The sequence below is a fragment of the Cynocephalus volans genome, chromosome 9 (assembly GCF_027409185.1).
Source record: "Cynocephalus volans isolate mCynVol1 chromosome 9, mCynVol1.pri, whole genome shotgun sequence".
NCBI classification, from domain to species: Eukaryota; Metazoa; Chordata; class Mammalia; order Dermoptera; family Cynocephalidae; genus Cynocephalus; species Cynocephalus volans.
Window position 1 is genome coordinate 45,423,301 of NC_084468.1, and position 18,375 is coordinate 45,441,675.

An 18,375-nucleotide genomic window follows, 5' to 3' on the forward strand; every position below is an offset into this window, starting at 1 on the left:
TCATATAGCTAGTGTGAGATAAGAGGCAACTTATCTATTTAAATGTAATGGACAATACTATGAACAAAAATATATTAAAAGAGCAGCTTTTAAAAGTAAATTTTAAAAATTGAGCTGGATTCCTTTTTTGTTTCAGGAAAAAGGATTCTAATCATCTATTTTTAAACTGTTAGGAATAAAATTGGGGACAAAGAAAATACATGCTTAAAGTGGCATTAAAATGTCAATACTAAATTTTAAAAATTTGTTTCCATTTTTGTTTTTGAGAAAGAGATCTTTGAAAGGCGATTTTGTGAGTAAATAAGTTTGCTATAATAGTAAATTTTATCTTGTTTGCATTATATTTGACATTCTCTAATTTCTATAGGATTTGTTTTTAAAACTTTAACAATTATATTGAACAGTTTCAAAAAGTTCAAAGCTTTAAACCCTTTTTTTTTTTTTTTTTTTTTGTCTTTTTCGTGACCGGCACTCAGCCAGTGAGTGCACCGGCCATTCCTACATAGGATCTGAACCCGCGGCGGGAGCGTCGCCGTGCTCCCAGCGCCGCACTCTCCCGAGTGCGCCACGGGCTCGGCCCTAAACCCTTTCTTGCTGAAGAGAGAAAACAAAATAACCATTTTGTTAAAAAAATATAAAAATAAAACTCAAATTCTGAAATCTAAATGTTATTTCAAGGCAGGACTACTACTGACATTGTATCTCTGGCCAACACTTTAACTATTTAAAAACAAAAAATCACCTTTTTTTCTTTTATTCCTTCTGCTTTAGGCTATTTAAATATTACACCAATTGATTTTATACATCTCCCAAAAGCATACTTTAAAAAAATTTTAACATACTATTCAAGTATCTATGTTTCAACATTGCCAGCTCCTTTACTTCATTTCATCTTCCTATTTAATAAAAATCATTCTCTAGATGATTTTGAATGATTTAAAAATGTCTTTTGTGATACTGATACAAATTCATTCCAAGAATGCAATTTTGGTGTGTAAATTAGAGTTTTAATATGGATTTACTAAAAAGTAGTTCAACAGGGAAACAAAGGAAATAACCAAGAAATTGTTCATGTTTACCCATATTTGAAAATTTGGCATTCAAGAATTATAGCACACATAAAGCATAATTATAGAGATACCATAATGCTGGGAGAAGACAGTGTAAGAAAGATAAATGTCAGAGTCCAGTAATCCTGCAACATCAAAAGGCTATATTCTTTACTTACGGCTGCTTCTTCAGGAAGAGAACTCCAAAACTATGTTAAGTTTCTGAGAGTGCCTCAGGCATTCAAGAAAAGAAAAAGCACACCCATAAAGTAAAAATATTCAAAACTCTGTGATTTTTCAAGTATATTTTATACTTTTCCTTTATCGAAACGTATCTAAAGCTAATTTTTTTAAAGCTGCTAAATTTTCAAACCGCACAAGAACAAATTCTTAAATGAGGGATTCTGGTCAAAGGGCATTCATTGTTAGACACTGTAACCTTCTGCCATTGAATAGTTAACACATTTCAAATATATGAAACACAATTTTGTTCTCAGAAAATATCTTCCTTAATCATGGCCTAAAGACATAATGTCATTATTACTGATGCCAATAACTAAATGTAGGGCCTTTCCTGTCATTTCTCAGGCACCTGCTTGCCAATTACCCTCAAATGTCAGCCTTCTGAATAGTCAGCTCTCTTGAGCCGAGTCCTTAGTTCCAGTATTTCAGTTCATTATATTACTTGTCAACCACTATTTCCCTCCACCGCACTTTAATCATCACATATTACCTTTTTATATTCCCACTCATTTTTGAGACAGTTAATTTCTATCCATGTAGATGCAAAACTGGAATGGCAACTCTGTAGAGAGCTGGTTACTACACAGCAGATCAATGATACTCGGAGTACCCTTCATCACCCCAAAGCATTTATTACATAAGGGAACACTGCATGGAGTTTATGTGCATAGATCTATAGATAATGTTAATTTGGATTCACTAAAATTAATGTTACTACACACTAATTAGCTTATACACTTTCAAATAAAAAGGGAAACCAATGGTAAAGAAACACGGATACAGTTAGATTACATTATTAATTTCCTTGAAAAATGCAATGAGTGCATGCTCACACACACCCCCCCACACACACAAATCAGTATTTGTAGACCTGCCTTCGTAATTTAAAATGTTAATGAAATGTAAATTTTTTCAGTACAAAATTCATGAATGTTCATCCCTACTCTGCATTGTGTCCAACCTTGTAGGAGTCTTTTATTAGTCCCCAAAGTCCCTCATTGTCCCTTTCCCTTCCATCTCACCACCACCAAAGAAAATACATTTGACAATTACAATTGGAAGGGTGGCAGTAAAACATAAAATAATTTTAATTTAGAAAACAACACACCCCTTGCATTTTTTGTAACAAAATCAAGTTTTTTGGGTTGCAAGCTATTCATTATGAAGAGAATGTGTTTAATCTGATGTGAAGTTGGCTACCCAGCAGTCTAGTCGAGCTGTACAATGTTTTAACTCAGGGTCTGGTAGGCTGCCAGCCATTCTAAATGTTTTCACATGGAGGAGCAATAAATAATTAAATGTCTAAGTCACAGTTCTCAGATTAGCAGTAGATAGAACTAAAATCTTACCACTTATGGAGACAGATAAGCAATTTGGGGCCTGGGGGAGGGGGAAGGAGGGGCAAACCAATTTGCCTTTAGGTGCTCTAGGTATTGGCAATGCTCTTTCAATTACAGATAATCAATTCTTAACAATTCTTGATAATGTATTCTTAATGTGGATTTCAAATGATCGCTTTTAGGATTTTTTGGTATTCACTAAGTTTGCAAAAAGAAAGATTCTATTCATAGTATTTACTGAAGGGAGGACCCCACATTTGTGAACTAGAGGTCATATGCCTGGGGTTTTAGTCCTGGCACTGAGACTAACAACTTATGACCTTAGACAAGTGACAAACTTCCTAGGTCTTAATGTCATAAAATTAGGTTTGAATGAGAAGAGAAGATCTTTTCATAATGCAGAAAAATATTCAAAATATACATGTTTTCATACACTCTCCTCCCAATTCTAATGGGGGGAGGGTACAGCTATATTTGAAAAAACAAAAAACTTATCAGTTGTTTCTAATGCACATCCCCAGACACCTCTGGGGTTTCTTCCAGCTCTGAGTTTCCACCCTTTTAAAATGGATATGAACCACAGCTAAAGAGCAAGAACTAATGCTGACAGAAGTGCAAAAGGAGATAATGTTTTCCCACACACATACTTTCTTCAAAACTCTCTTTCCTGGTGCAGCCTAATTGTTGATTTGGACAGATTTAAAAACATGTAGTGCATTTATTTATAGAAGACCTAATTTATCTTTACTTTAAGCAGTATGAGGGTACTTCAAAAAGTTCATGGAAAAGTAGAATTAAAAGACAATATGAATCTTTCCATGAACTTTTTGAAGATCCTGTATGTGGAAGAAACACTGGTCAGACTATCAGGGCAGAGGTGACTTCTTACTCTTATATTCTTTTACAAAATTACCATCTAGCAGCAGTATGTTACAAACAGAAGACTATAAAGAGCTGGCTTTGCAGAGCTCATGAATCTTAAAATATCTATGGTAAATTTTAGGTATCTTCAGGAAATAATTTAATAAGAGTTCATGTTTGATGCTCAGAGTAAAACCACTGTTCATGTTTTGTACATGAACAGTTTTGCCTACCTCTGCAAGTCAGGCTTTCCCAGGGGAAGAATTTTAAAGCTTAAAGTAATTTAAAAGTCAGATTCAAAACATTAATTCCAACTTGGGGGAAAACAAAAAAAAAAAAAAAAAAAAACTATCCATATATAGGATTAAAATGTATTTTTCTCACTACCTTTCACCTATAATTAATTCTTAGCTGTTTTTCTCATTCTCAGAATTCTTAATTTTAGGATTATGCAATGAAAGACCGGCACCGTTAATATAGAAACCATTGACAAATACAGCCCAAGCTACCAGGTTGAAAATACAAATAATTCATCACTATATTTTGCAACTTTAGTCTTTAAGCTGGAGTTAATTTAAAAGCTTTAAACATACTATGGGGCAGGGTGGGGGAACCCACAAGTACAAGATTTTGTGATATGAAAAAAATCGTTACAACATTTGGCCTAAAAATTGAGATTGTATCCATCTGAAGCACAGTGGTTGACAAGAAGCTTCTGGAGAAAAAATCTACTGAAAAGACATTGTAAATAAAGGAATTAAGTATTTCCTTTTTCATATGTTTTTATAGATTTCATATTCTCCAGTGATAGGAAAATGTCTCTACAATTTATGTGTCTTGCCCAGATCATTAAATATTAAAGAACTGATAGTTTAGATTTCTATTTTGTTGAATAAATTGTTTCAATAGAAACAGTCATTTTTCATCTCCAAATAATGCAGTAAATACTTGAGATGCTTCCCTTGTGATCAATTTTTAATTTCCTCAGATTTCTGTAGCAATTTTTCTTCATGGTTTCCATATTATTTTTGACATCCCTAATTTAAAATATCTAACAATTCTTCAAGTTATAGGTGCACTATTTGCACTTTGACTTAAAAAGCATGTTAACACTATGTTGTTTGAGCACTGTAAGTCACTAAAGGGATATTTATGTCACAACAGTAATCTCTGGCACCTTCCTATACTGCAATGTAAGCAAAGCAATTCACCGGTTAAAGACATATCCAGTTGGTCTCTTTCCACTCACAGACAGAACATGAGTTTTACAGTAAGAAGAGAGTCTTTCAAGTCTAGAATATGATACAAAGGAGCCTATAACTAAAACCAATTAAATCTAGTTAACATCCTTCTCACCCAGGAATACATACCAGCAATATTTCAATATGCGAGTCCTCGGAACCAAAAAACTGGTTCAACCATAGGACTTCCACTACAAGACAACTCAAGGTCTTCAAGGCATAGGAAGTCTGGCCCCAGTCATGCTGCAGGGAGGACTCAAAAAGAGATTTAAGTGTGAGGGAGAACCATCTCTTGCCACCCCAGAAGAGTTTCTCACTTTTTTAATGGCCCCATTTTAGTCAATGAAGTAATGTATGGTGTGCCAGCCCAGGCTCCAAAAGTGGGTGGTCTTTGCAGAGGGAGGTGCTCACTCACTCTACCTCTGGCCGGAACCAGTTCCTGCAGCTGGACGGACGGCAACCCACGGACTGCACTCGGCACATTTCTTCATTTCTCACTTGAGTGCCCTTCTTTAGTTCCCTTTCAACTGTCCACTTTATATCGGCTTCATTACACCACCGCTCCATTTGTAATGTAAATTGAGAGACTCAGGGAAGTTTTTCTTTTGGCCTTGTCTAGGGAAGAATACCGAGAGGTATTCAAAACGTATTAACACAAATCAATGGCACCAATAAAAGCAAAATCTCCTTAGCAACATAATCTTGATTGCAAAAGGAGAACTGAGAGCATTTAGCAGAACAGTGGCCCACATGGAATACGCATTTGTCTGGAAGAATCCAGCACAAAGCCTAAAAGAGAGATTTTGAAAAAATCCAAAATTAACTCACAGGGAACAGTTACTCTTTTTTTCAAAAGTACACAATTGGCTACATTAAATCTATCGTGTGCTTTTGGCTCAGCAACATTGTATCACACTGCTTTGCAAACTAAAATTACAACACCCTGCATGATTCACATGAGTTACAGGGTGTTTTTTGTTTGTTGGTTTTTTGTTTTTCTTTTTCTTTTCCCCCTTAGATGATTTCTTTAGTAAAGCAAACAAAAAAGTCTCAAGAAATATTCATCTCACACACAATGTAAAGAAAATTGAATGGTTATATAACAATACCTAAGACTATAGGTACAAACGGTTGTGCTATCTTTTAGGCTTTCTCTGATAGATTCTAAGATAGTAACTACAGCAAGCAGTAGTGGCATTTTTGCTTGGGTCTCCATTTGTGAATAAAGGAACTTAATACATTAATGAGAATATGCACATTTTTGTTGTCAGTATGAAAAAAAGTGAATAAAAGAACAGAAATTCAGAAAATAAATCAATTATTTATAAACAAATATTGAGATAATTCAAGAAAATATAAAAATAATCCACAAATAAAATTTCCCTCTTAGCTTTTAAATGTTTCACATAGAATCCATTGTCATTTTATATTTTAACTGAAACAATCCAGGTGATTGAGGTAAAAGCATTTTTACTGCCTATTGCAAAGAAATATCTTAGTGAGCTGAATCACAGTTACTTTATTTTAGAATTATATCTCTATGTATGTACATGTATACATATGTATATATGTATATACACGTGTGTACATATTTTTCCCAAACATATGAAACTATTTTTTAGTATATGTGCTGCCGAAGCGAGCACTGAAACTATTTTTTAAAGGTTTATTGGAATCTGGATCAACCAAGTAAAACCAACCAAACAAACCAAAAAAAAAAAACAGAAGTTTATGTGATATTTGATACAATGCAACAGATAAGCTTTAAACACTGCTAAATATGTGTATTTACAGTAGTGCTGATTAGAATTATTTCTGCCTTCTCCTGAAAGCTTAAAAACCTAGATAATTAAGAATTCTATTTAAAAGCCAAATTTTAAAATTTAGGGGCAACTAAAATATTGGAGAAAAAAGGCAATACTTAAGTTCCATTTTTTCCCTATTTTTTTTTTTTAATTTTATTTTGTCGATATACATTGTGGCTGATTATTGTTCCCTATTCTTTTTTCCCGTTATGATGCAAGTTTATGAACACACAATATACAATTTCCTTTAAATTCATTGTATACAGTGCCTAAACTCATATTCATAAATGTCAACTTATTCTATTGCCAAACATATGTGCAAATTTATGTGTATGGAAGAAGAGAGAGAGAAAGAGGGAGAGTACTCATTCATTTATATGGTCATTTCAGTACACATTATTAGTTTGGTCAATTTCGTTTAAAGTGATTTGATCTCTAAGCTCCAGACTCCCTTTCTCAATTCCACCTAAATTGACTGAAGATTTTATTTAATATATTATATTCTTTAAAAACCAAATGCTGTGAATTAGCCCATACTTTAGTTTTGAGCATGGAATTATGTAATGCAATCACATTTTGCAAAAGACTCACTTAAAAACAACAAAATTCCACTAGCCAAAGCAAGCAAGCAAATAAAAAATATATATATATATCTCCTAGCCCAAATTAGATCTTCATTTGTTCACTAGAAAAGTCCAGTCAATGAAGACTTAATTTTACAAGACTAAATACAAATATTGCAGCCAACATGGGACCAATACCAAAGCTCCCTTAAACTACAGCCTATCTACATATTTCTCCACAATTATGACAGCCAACACATTTTTATCTACAACCAAAAATCTCCTTGTAGGAAAAACAGACACTGTTTGGCAATGGCTTTAATTTCTTAATAATGAAAGCAAACATATAATACACACCTCTGAAATTCAACTTTATATTTTACCAACTTTATATTTAATCTTTTTTTTAGTGTTACCAGACTTACCTGAATGTTACTAGAATTATCTGAAAGCATAGTTGTAATTGCTCACCCATCAGGATTTCTGATTATTTTATTTAAAGCTATTCCATGCTCATTTAAGGACATAGGAAAAAATCCCTAGAATCCTTTACTGGGTTAGTTTTAAAATATTATCACATTTAAATTATAAAAGATAAATTGAAGTATATTTTTTTCAAAGTTGCCTTCATTATCTTCTCAAAGGACATGATAAAGGAAATTTTTTCTTTTTCCTTAAGTGATCCTGATCATCATCTTTTTCTTTTTTAAAAAATAATGTCCATTGTAATATATAAATAATGTATAAAAGCATAAAGCTAGCTGTGTGCAATTTCTAACCACTGAATAACTTTCACCCTTGTAAACCAAAGTGTAGGATAACAATGCATTTATTAGCAGATTTCAGTATCTCACCTTCCAGTCATGTCTACCTTCCTTCTACTGTGAGGTTCACAATACTTAACTCTTCTGAGAGGGTATAATGCTAATAGCTTCAAGAAACATAAAAAGAAACAGAGAATTTAAAAGGACTTTGATAACGAGTTAAAATAAAATCCTGTTTATGAAGACTTCATGGCAACATAATGAGGTTGTTGTAATTATCTAATTAAATAAGCTGCTATTAGAGGAAGAGGGGGTCTATCATTTAGTGCAAAAGTTTCCATGAGGGAATAGAAAACACCTTCCTTCTAGAACATTTTAAATCTATACAGCATCTATGTCAAAAGAAAGAACTGGAACCATTTTTACTAAATTAAGAACCAGTAGAAGATATAACAGAAAAGAAACTCTGCAGTTTGAGGGTATGTTATGACTCAATAAATCTAGGAGAGTAGACAAAACACTGAATCAACACTTATCTGCTCTTGAAGGCTGGCTGACACAAAGTTTCTTTAAAATAACAACAAAGCAACAAATAGATTATTTGCCAAAATTAAGAATGACTGATGTGGATAGTTCATTGAAATATTTCTAAGATGAACTAGGAAAGCAATATCCTATCTATTTCATAAAGAGGAAAAAACAGCCAACTCTCAAATTCAGAGCACCATGTTTATGAAGTAGAGGGAATGTTAAAAAAAACAAACAAACCCATGATTTTGTTTAAATATTTCAGACATAACTATATTTTAAAAGGTCTTATTAGAAAGGAATTTTTCTCAAGTATTATATTTAATGATTCCCTGATCTTTAACACAAAAAGCTTTATTATAAGTACATAAAAGGAATGCCTAATCTCTAATTTTAAATGCAAAATGCCAAGATAACTCAACCTTGTGCAACACTGTAAATAAGTCAGAAAAGCTACTCAATCATTGTTATTGAACACCTACCTACTTAGTTTTATATAAAACAATAAACAGGAAAATAAGTGATTGAAAAATACTGCTTCACAAGATAACACCATGAGTATCTTCCTTCAGTTTTGAAAATGAAAATAAAAGCAAAGAGGCCAAGAAATTTGATGATCTCGTAGAACATCAGAAATGAATTCAAAATCAGGATCTGTATCCTGAATTTCTGTTTTCAGTATCATCTTTTATAAACAACCTCTGTTGGTTCAATTTGCCATGGGCCAGAGGGCGGGGTGGAGGCATGCATACTGATCCCTATTACAGAAACAAGTATACAGAATTATGATTAATAATATAAACAATATTTAGGCTTCTCTTAAATTATCATCTAAAAATCTTTGTAAAAGTATGGAACAAGAAAACAACATTTAAAGACATCCTTCAAATCTCAACTTATATGAAAGTTATATTCCTAAAAATAACATAAAGTTGGCTATTATATCAATACAAAATGAAGAATTACTTTATTTCATTAAAAAATGGTTAAATATTTAAACACAAACTTCTGTGGAATAATTAATAGTTTGTTTTAGGGTTGGCCTTGAGCCTATTCTTTCCTCCCCCAAACTAGACATAAATCAGCTTCCTTCAAAATGGTGATTGGAATTAAAAAGTGGGCAAAGGAGCTGAATAGGCATTTCTCAAAGGAAAATATATGAATGGACAACAGACACATGAAAAAATGCTCAACAGCACTCAGCATTCAGGAAATGCAAATCAAAACCACACTGAGATACCATCTCACTCCAGTTAGGATGGCTAATATCCAAAAGACTGAGAATGATAAATGCCGATGAGGTTGCTGAGAAAAAGGAACCTTTCTACACTTGGCGGGACTGCAAAATGGTGCAGCCTTTATGGAAAATGTAATGGAAGTTCCTCAAACAATTACAGACAGATCTACCATATGACCCAGCTATTCTACTGCAGGGTATATACCCAGAGGAATGAAAATCATCATGTTGTAGGGATACCTGTACTCCCATGTTTATTGCAGCACTATTTACAATAGCCAAAAGTTGGAACCATTCCAAATGTCCATCATCAGATGAGTAGATAAGGAAACTGTGGTATAGCTACACAATGGAATACTACTCTGCTATAAAAAAGAATGAAATACTACCATTTGCAGCAACATGGATGGACTCACAGAAAATTATATAAAGTGAAATACGTCAGGCACAGAAAGAGAAATACCACATGTTCTCACTTATTTGTGGGAGCTAAAAATAAATAAATAAATACACAAACAAACAGTGGGTGGCAGGGAAGAAGACACAACAATCACAACAATTCCTTGAACTTGTTAAGACAAGAGAACAGATATGATGTTAATGGGGGGGAGGGGAAGGGGGGATAGAGGAATTGGTAAATGGACACAAAAATCAACTACATTGTATATTGATAAATTAAAATAAAAAAAACCCAAACCAAAACAAAACAAAATGGTGGTTTGAGAAGTAGCCAGTATGCAACCATCCTATTACTCCCTCCCTGGAGAGTCTGGACCCATAGGGTCTGTTGAGATGTAAAACACCAACTGCACCACTATACCAATTGAGAAACTCCCTTTTTAAAATGTTAAGTACCACCTTAGCAGAACTGAGGGTGTCAGCCATTCATCACTTAATGTGACTCACTTTAATAGGTCTTCTAAACACCTAGCTAAGAATGCAAATGAACTGACATTCTCACTGGGAGCTCGGAGGAAGGAAGATAAAAAGGCAATTCTGAACTATGTGCAGGCCTGGGTGAAGACACTGGACATCAAGAGGACAGCAAAAGGATCCATGGTACTTCAGCAGACACAAGGAAAAAGGATCTAGGACTAGAAGCAGGAGTTTGGTCAAAGATAGTTGTAAACACACTGTACTTTTGATTTAGTACTACTGACCAACAGCAAGCCAAGGCAAATATTTACAGTGAAACATCAGGTATGCAACTAACGGTTATAATTGTGATGCCACATATCATAAAAGTTGAAACTGTCTATGTACATAATGTTATATGAAACTAGTGTAATTTGGATTCATGCAACTGTGGGTTCAACTGCACATATTGCTATTTAATATCATTCTTTTACAACCAAAGATTGAGAAGGAATGTTGTCAAAGTTTTATATGGTTGGCCTGTGTCTACTAATACAAAGAAACAATCAGAAGCTCTCAAACACTGAAAACATAACCATGGGGAAAGTTGTGGTTCTTCCTGATTTAAAATTATTCAATTACAAAACTAGTTTTTCTAGTAAGAAAATAAAATCATTGTTTACTATTATTCAAGATTTCGTTGAATTTATTATTGTTGATTTTAGGCCAAAATTACATGTTTATATTTTAAACGAATGAAACCTAGTCATTTAAAAGTCTTCATAAAACATATGGTGATCATTTTAGATGAGGTGACCCCCTTGTGAGGGAGGGGCAATACTATCTTAGAAGCTAAATGTGCCATATCAGTTTCTACTAAAGTCATTCGGCTTTGCAGTATTTACTTTAACTCAGATATCCAAAGTCATGTATTAAAATATAATAGAGTTTGCAAAGTACATTATTTGAGAAAAGAATGTTTCTATACAGAAATGGTAACTGATTGGAAAATGCCAGTAATATACAAAAAAGATCATAAATTATTCACTTGACCTATGTAAAATCTATACATTGGATTTTCTGCCAATAATTTCTTTTCTTGGCCAGTTTAAAAAGCATCTATGTTTCATGTCCCACAAACTTTAAGTCAGAAAACAGGAGCTAAAGAACAATCATCATTTAAAATATTTCCTTAGATTGACATTCACATAACATGGGCTTCGCAAACGTCTAATTTCCAGTAACATGGACACTTAAATTCAGGATTCAAGAAAGGATAAGCCAGAGTTATACTGGAGGCTACCAATGAAAACCCAAGTATGGAAATCTAAGTGCTCAAAACATAATTGGCTTACAGTAATTCCACATATTAAATATTCACAGTTCTTTTCTATATAGACATTGCAAGTATAAGAGTACACATTTCTAGGGAATCTTTAAGTAACTGACACACCTCTCATAAAATTAGAAAAGCTTTTTAAAATCCTATACTTAATATCACCAACTACGAAAATTATCTTACCACTAAAATATTCTTACAGGAATATAATAATTTTAAAATTATAATTGACAAAAGACTAATAATAGGAGAAAAATTATGTCTAAATAGGTAAGTTCTTATTAAGCTAACAAAAATGGTGCTCTTTGGATTTATACAGTTTTATATAGGAAGCACTGTGCTGCATAGTCTACACAGTCATTTTTCTGTTCCTTCTGAATCTTGAGGCAGACTTAACATTGCATGGAGATACAAAATTTTTCACACTGAAACCACAGAAAAATAATGAAGTTTTTGAACAGTATTACTTTTAATTGCACTATTTTAAGATGGTGGGACACACCCTAGACACAGTTAAATAGAGAAATATTTGAATTCTTTGTACTTTGACTTCTTCATTGGAAAAGTGTTGAATAAATTCAGTGTTGTTAAGTTGGGGGGCAATGAAAACAAATAATTCTCAGACAAAAAAAAAAAAAAACTTATAAATCCTAGTTTTTAAGATAGTTTCTAATGTCCAATACAGCACATATGATATAAGATACTGGCATTTAACTATTCAAATGTATATAGAATTGCAGTACTCTGGAGAAGTACAAAGAAATACTCTTTAAAAATACAGGTATATAATTAATGAAACTGGTATTTAAAAGATTTAATGCAAGGAAAAAAAGTACTGTATAGTGGTACCAATTTGTAATACAAATTATTAAGCATAGTTTATATAATTTCAAAAGTTATTCACATTATTGCTCGATACCACAGTTGTATGGAAGAAGTTCTTGACACACATTAAAACTTATATCATTTTAGGCTTATTAAAAACAAAAATTTACACATAGGCCATTCAGAAATCTAAAAAGATAAAAAATGCATGGAGATATATATGTTCAACGAAAAGGAGAAAAAAATAGGATTGTGTGTATATTTAAAAGAAACAAGCTGATCTGATTCAAACTTATACTCTCAAGCAAAATATATACATAACTGGACTGAAAGCAAACTACTGGATTAAAACAGTATTAAACATGTCCTCCATTTCTTAGTAACAATCTGTTCTAAATATCAACAGGGGATTAAACACCAGCTTACTTTTAATTCTAGAACTTTGCTTTCTTTCAAAAACTTTTCAAAAAAAAAAAAAACCATTCTATAATTAGATTAGATTGGGAGAAATATTTTCCTTAGAAATTTTTAAAAGGAATACTTCCATACTTTTGTATATAAGATTTGATAAACAATAAAAATAACCCAAGTAAGGCCATTATTAATATCTCAATCAAAAATATACACAGATTGTGATGCTACTATATTTTGTGATCCTGAGCTCTAGTAACCATAAGACGCATGCATACCATTCATTGATTTATCTATTCTAATAAAAATAATTTAATCCTGCCTTACTACCTGTGAAGACAGAAATACTTTCATAAGTTTTTGATAGGTCTTCATAATGTTACAGATATATCTGCTGTAAACAGAGCATTAGAAATTGTATGAGAAAGGGTATGTTAGGTTCCAAAAGGCTATTAAAGAAAACTTACCACTTTAAAATAATGACTGTTAAATTTATAAAGGAAAAAAAATATAACACCAAGAGTGTGCTTGCTAAAATAGATAAGTAGAGCCTTACAAAGGTGTTTTTTTATGTTAAGGAATTTATAAATAAAGGACTGTGTATACCTTGGTGATAAAATAAAAAAGGCTGGCCACTTTTTATGCTAAGTTCAAATGTATTTTTTTGATAATACAAAAAAGTAATCCTTGAAAATCAGAATACATAACAGAAAAGAGCACAATAACTTAAGTATTAAACATCTGTATGAAATAACTGTTGCAAAGTTTGACAAAAATGCATACTTATAACATGCGGTTACTTAAAAACAACAACAACAAAAAAAAAACACCACACGACTTTGTAGAACCAATGTTATGTCACCACCAGGAGAGCACCAAGCAAGGCACCATTGGAAAGACAACATACTTGGAAAGTCTCTATTAAATAAAGTAAATGCTAATCTGGTCGAAAAATCGGTGTCTTTGGTAAAAATTCTATGAGGATGACCTGTGAAAGGAGAAGAAAAAGTTTTAAAATTTAAACAGATTTTTAACTTAAAACTTCAGGTATAGTTTATCACTTAAAAATTTTTCGAAAATCCATTCACATTTCAAAACTGCAATTTTGCATTATTAAACCAGACACTTATCTAATAACCCAAAGTTCCACCATTAAGAATTTTTATTTCTGGACCTTTACCAGCTGTGCAAAATACCTCAGCTTAATAAAGAGGAAGACAATAAGTAAGTAAAATAATCAAAGTCTGAGAAGGTAAGTGAAGGTAGGTGAAAGAGACAGTGCCCCTGACATGTTGGAGGAGCGAACACACACGTACACATGCATGCATGCATGATGAAAAAAAGGGGCTAGCATTTCCTGAAAACTGACTGCATACTAGTTGTTTCACACTATATAGATCTATTTAATCCCATCAGCTTTTCTATGAGGTGAGTATTATCATTACTACTTTATAGATGAGGAAACTGATGATCAAAGAAGTTGTAATACCACGAGTTGTGGAATCAGTATTTGAACAAAAGATTGTCTTAACTCCAAATCCTTGTCCTTTCTACTGTACTATGTGATTGCAGCTGACCCAGTATTTTTCATCAGGATTCCTCCCTTTTATCAACCCAATTCCATGAATCTTCTCTAAATTCTAGGGTTGCTCTCATTTTACTGTACCAGAATATGTAATCTCTAGATAAAGGGTATTTGGTCCTTTATCTCAATTTCTTTAAAAGCCATTTTCTTCTAAGGTTAGCAAAATTAAAAGTTAAAATTTGTTCCAAAGAAACTTTTAATAGGAAACTTTAGGAAAACCTACAAAAACATAATACAGTAAACACAGAAACTTTAGGAAAACCTACAAAAACATAATACAGTAAACACAGAAATACACAGGTTGACCAGAGCTAATTTTTATTCCAAACTTGAACTGTTTTAAATTATAATCAACTCCTCCCCTTGCTACAACTCTGTACAGAATAGATGATGATCAAAAAATTATTTGATTTGTACAGTTTCCAAGTTTGACCGACTCCTCATTCTTTTCCAGAAACTGCATCTTGATATGACCTCCAGATTTGAGGACTTCGACAAGTTAGCCATCTGGGCCAGGAAGCTTCATTTTCACTCTTCAGTTCTCCTGGCTTTAGATCTGCCTCAATAAATAAGGTACTTCTATATCTGGATCAAAAACATTCCTGTCCCACTCCAGTTAATTCTGCAGTACGTCTTAGGTGACACCTTTGCCACCTTCCTGACTTGTTATTTGCCCTTAAAATATTCACTTGCTCCATATTAAAATACTTTCTCCCATCTAGCTTCTTCATTTAAGCTAGATTTCTCTGTTTTTCTGGTTCCTCATCTATAAAATAAAGGGATTGGACTAGATGATATGATTTTTTATAGCTCTAAAATTTGATGATTAAATGTATAAACTATTTATGAGTTAACATTCAATAAATACCTCCATATTTCAAACATGTCTTCAATCAAGCAGTCTTTACAATTTCGGTCCCTAGGTGTGGATAACAATTTCACAGTATATACTACATAGCAGAAAATAAAGGCTATCATTGACTATATTTGAATTATTATTAGTTTTTAAAGATCATACTCTACAAACTCTTTTCCTTCGGAAGCCACACATAAAAATTGGCCTTGTCTCATTTCTTCTAAATCATACCTCTGTACCATACTTGAAAAAAAAAAGTTAGTGTCAAGTGTCAAGTTGGTATTTTTTTCTAGATTATTTCCAATATTCAAAATATAATCAAGTAGAATTATTTTCTTCTAACTAACTAATGAAATTTCTGCAAGTTATAGAAAAGTTGAAGGCAAAGAGGTATACAAAGTGAAAAAGTCCAAATTCATTAGCTAAGAAGGCATTATCTTCTTACTATTGCTATTTAAACTTTTAAAAATTATTTCTAGGGAGTTTTTGAAGCTATGTTATTACCACTTTCAACTATTACAAATACCCATTCTCGGACTCAGAACCCCGTACAGTCCCGCTGCCAAAGAAACAAATAAAAAACCAAAAAATATACATTCTTTTAAAGCAATTTAAAAATATTTTTTATTTTTATTATTCTTCTGGATATTTTCTACAATGGTGTGAAAAATAATATAATGGCTTTAGTAGAAGTGCTTAATGATCTAAAACTTCATGGTAAATTAAAGGAAACAATTTTACAAAGAAAGCATATAGTTCAGAATGCTCTGGACAGTTACTAAATTATTTTATTTTTAGTTAATAAAAGAATGTCATAAAAATGAATATAACAAGTATAGTTTATGAATGAATGACATTCATATAGCTCTATGTAGAAATTATAGCATTGGGAATAACTTTTATATTTTCCTTTCCAAAGTAAATTTAGAAATAAAGGTACACGCAAAAATTAAAACTTCAGTTTTAAGCTTAGGGTTTAGGTTTATAAATATAGAAAATATTTGTTCACAAAATGCTATAAATCTCCTAAGTATCCATCCTTCCCCACATACATAAATCCACTTAGTACGTATGATGAAAATACAAGACTAGCATTTTCATAGGTCAACCTCAAAACAAGGTGCTTGAATGTGCTTCTTTTATGATTATAAAGAAGTATCTAGTGTCTTTCTCATCATCATAAATTAACATGTTTTATATAATAAAGATAAAATCTACATTATTCAGTTCACTGAAAGAGCTAGTCCATAAAAAAGAGACATCTTTTATCTTCAAGGCTAGAAATGGGATTTGACTGAATGGTAATGAAAGAACGAGAAAATGCTAAAAGGGAAAAATGATTTTATGATAATTTCCAACTATTTAAACACTGTTTTAATCAATCCTTTATACACACACACACATACACACACACACACAAAATATCTATGAAGGCTATATTGTTTCAAAGAATAGACAAAATTCATCAGAAATGTTGTATCAGGTACTTCACAAAGGCTCTGACTTTAATTTTCAACAATTAAGTCTTCCTTAGATATTTTTCTTTCAATGTAATAACCATTCCATATTTAAAATAAAACACCCAAGCTCAAAAATAAATAAAAATTCATAATTTTCTATAGTATTTTGAACTTTTCAAAAAGACAAAAATTGTTCAAGTAAATCAGGGAGTCAGTAAATTAAATCTCATATTGAATAAGTTCTAAAATTCATTGTATATACGTGTTAAATTAGGTATTTTTTAAAGAATAAACACAGGATGATCAACATCTCCTGCTTAAATTTAAGATAATTTTTACAAAGCAATATTTTAATAACACTTTGAAAGATTCTTTAAAGGCCACTGAGGTATGGACAGTTAAAATTTATAAAGGCTAAAGATTTCTTAAGCTCCAATGGCTTGGCTGAAAGGTTTTCTTCCATACTTGGATACTTGATTAGCATTATATAAAAAAGCCATATCTGACTTGCTGCGTAACCAAAGTTGTGGTTATTCTTTATACAGCATCTAAAATTTCACACTCCATCAACACATGTTCAGGCTATTTTATCTTGGCAATTAATTTATTATTTTTCAGAACACAGTGAAGACTTGTTTTCAAGTCATTCATAACTTTATAAATCAGTATTGCACGTGAAACCATGCATCTGTGAACCGTAGAAAATCCTTGCACTCAGGAGATTAAGCTCCTGACACTTTTGCTGATTAATAATCATGAAAAGAATAAGATCAGAAGTAAAATAAATGATCATTTAATAGAGAAACTCACAAAACAGCCCTTTAACTTACATATTCCATCATGTTATTCGTTTCACATTTCCTTTTGCTCAGTCTCCAGTGCAAGCACAGCTAGACAAGAAGGAGAGTAAAAGAAGAAAAATGAGCTCTATTTTATTGCAGCACACAGACTAACCCATTTGTCCACCTTTCATATTTTTAGTTCAACAAAAGCATCTGTTTCCATACTGTGCAATTCAGACCCCAACAGTACGAAGCTGCTCCCTGTGGTACTCACCTTGTGGTATAATCTATTGTTTTCCCATTCTAATAACTTCTCAATCGATCTTCGTGTCTGGAAGACAAATGAGAAAAAAGTTTAGTCTTGACTGGTTTTAGAAAAACTTTTTTTTGCAGCTGCTTTTTGTATTAAAAGGGGAGAGGTATAGGATAGTGACTGAGTATAGGGTGGTCTGTATCACTATCAATGTTCTAAACACTAACTAGTACCCTGAACAGAAACAGTACTCTTTTTTAATAAAGATATGGCTTTGTTTTTTAGCATAGGTATCTTTTTTTTAACTGCTACAAACTTATTAGCCTTTGATTTAAAACAACCAAAGTCTAAAAAGCTAATGTCATCTACCAAATGATA

General features: G+C 32.3%; 1 protein-coding gene across 2 annotated transcripts in view; it reads right to left on the minus strand.

Annotated features, from left to right (window-relative positions):
• Positions 1–13,753: 13,753 nt before the first annotated feature.
• CHIC2 (cysteine rich hydrophobic domain 2) overlaps positions 13,754–18,375 on the minus strand; it is a 42,886-nt gene continuing 38,264 nt past the window's right edge. For both annotated transcript variants that reach the window (XM_063108363.1, XM_063108362.1), the window contains exons 4-6: positions 18,019–18,075; positions 17,793–17,852; positions 13,754–14,049 (exon numbers count right to left, since the gene is read on the minus strand). In XM_063108363.1, the coding sequence (XP_062964433.1) occupies positions 13,999–14,049; positions 17,793–17,852; positions 18,019–18,075 (168 nt within the window). In that variant the 3' untranslated portion in view covers positions 13,754–13,998. The remainder of the gene's footprint in view (positions 14,050–17,792; positions 17,853–18,018; positions 18,076–18,375) is intronic.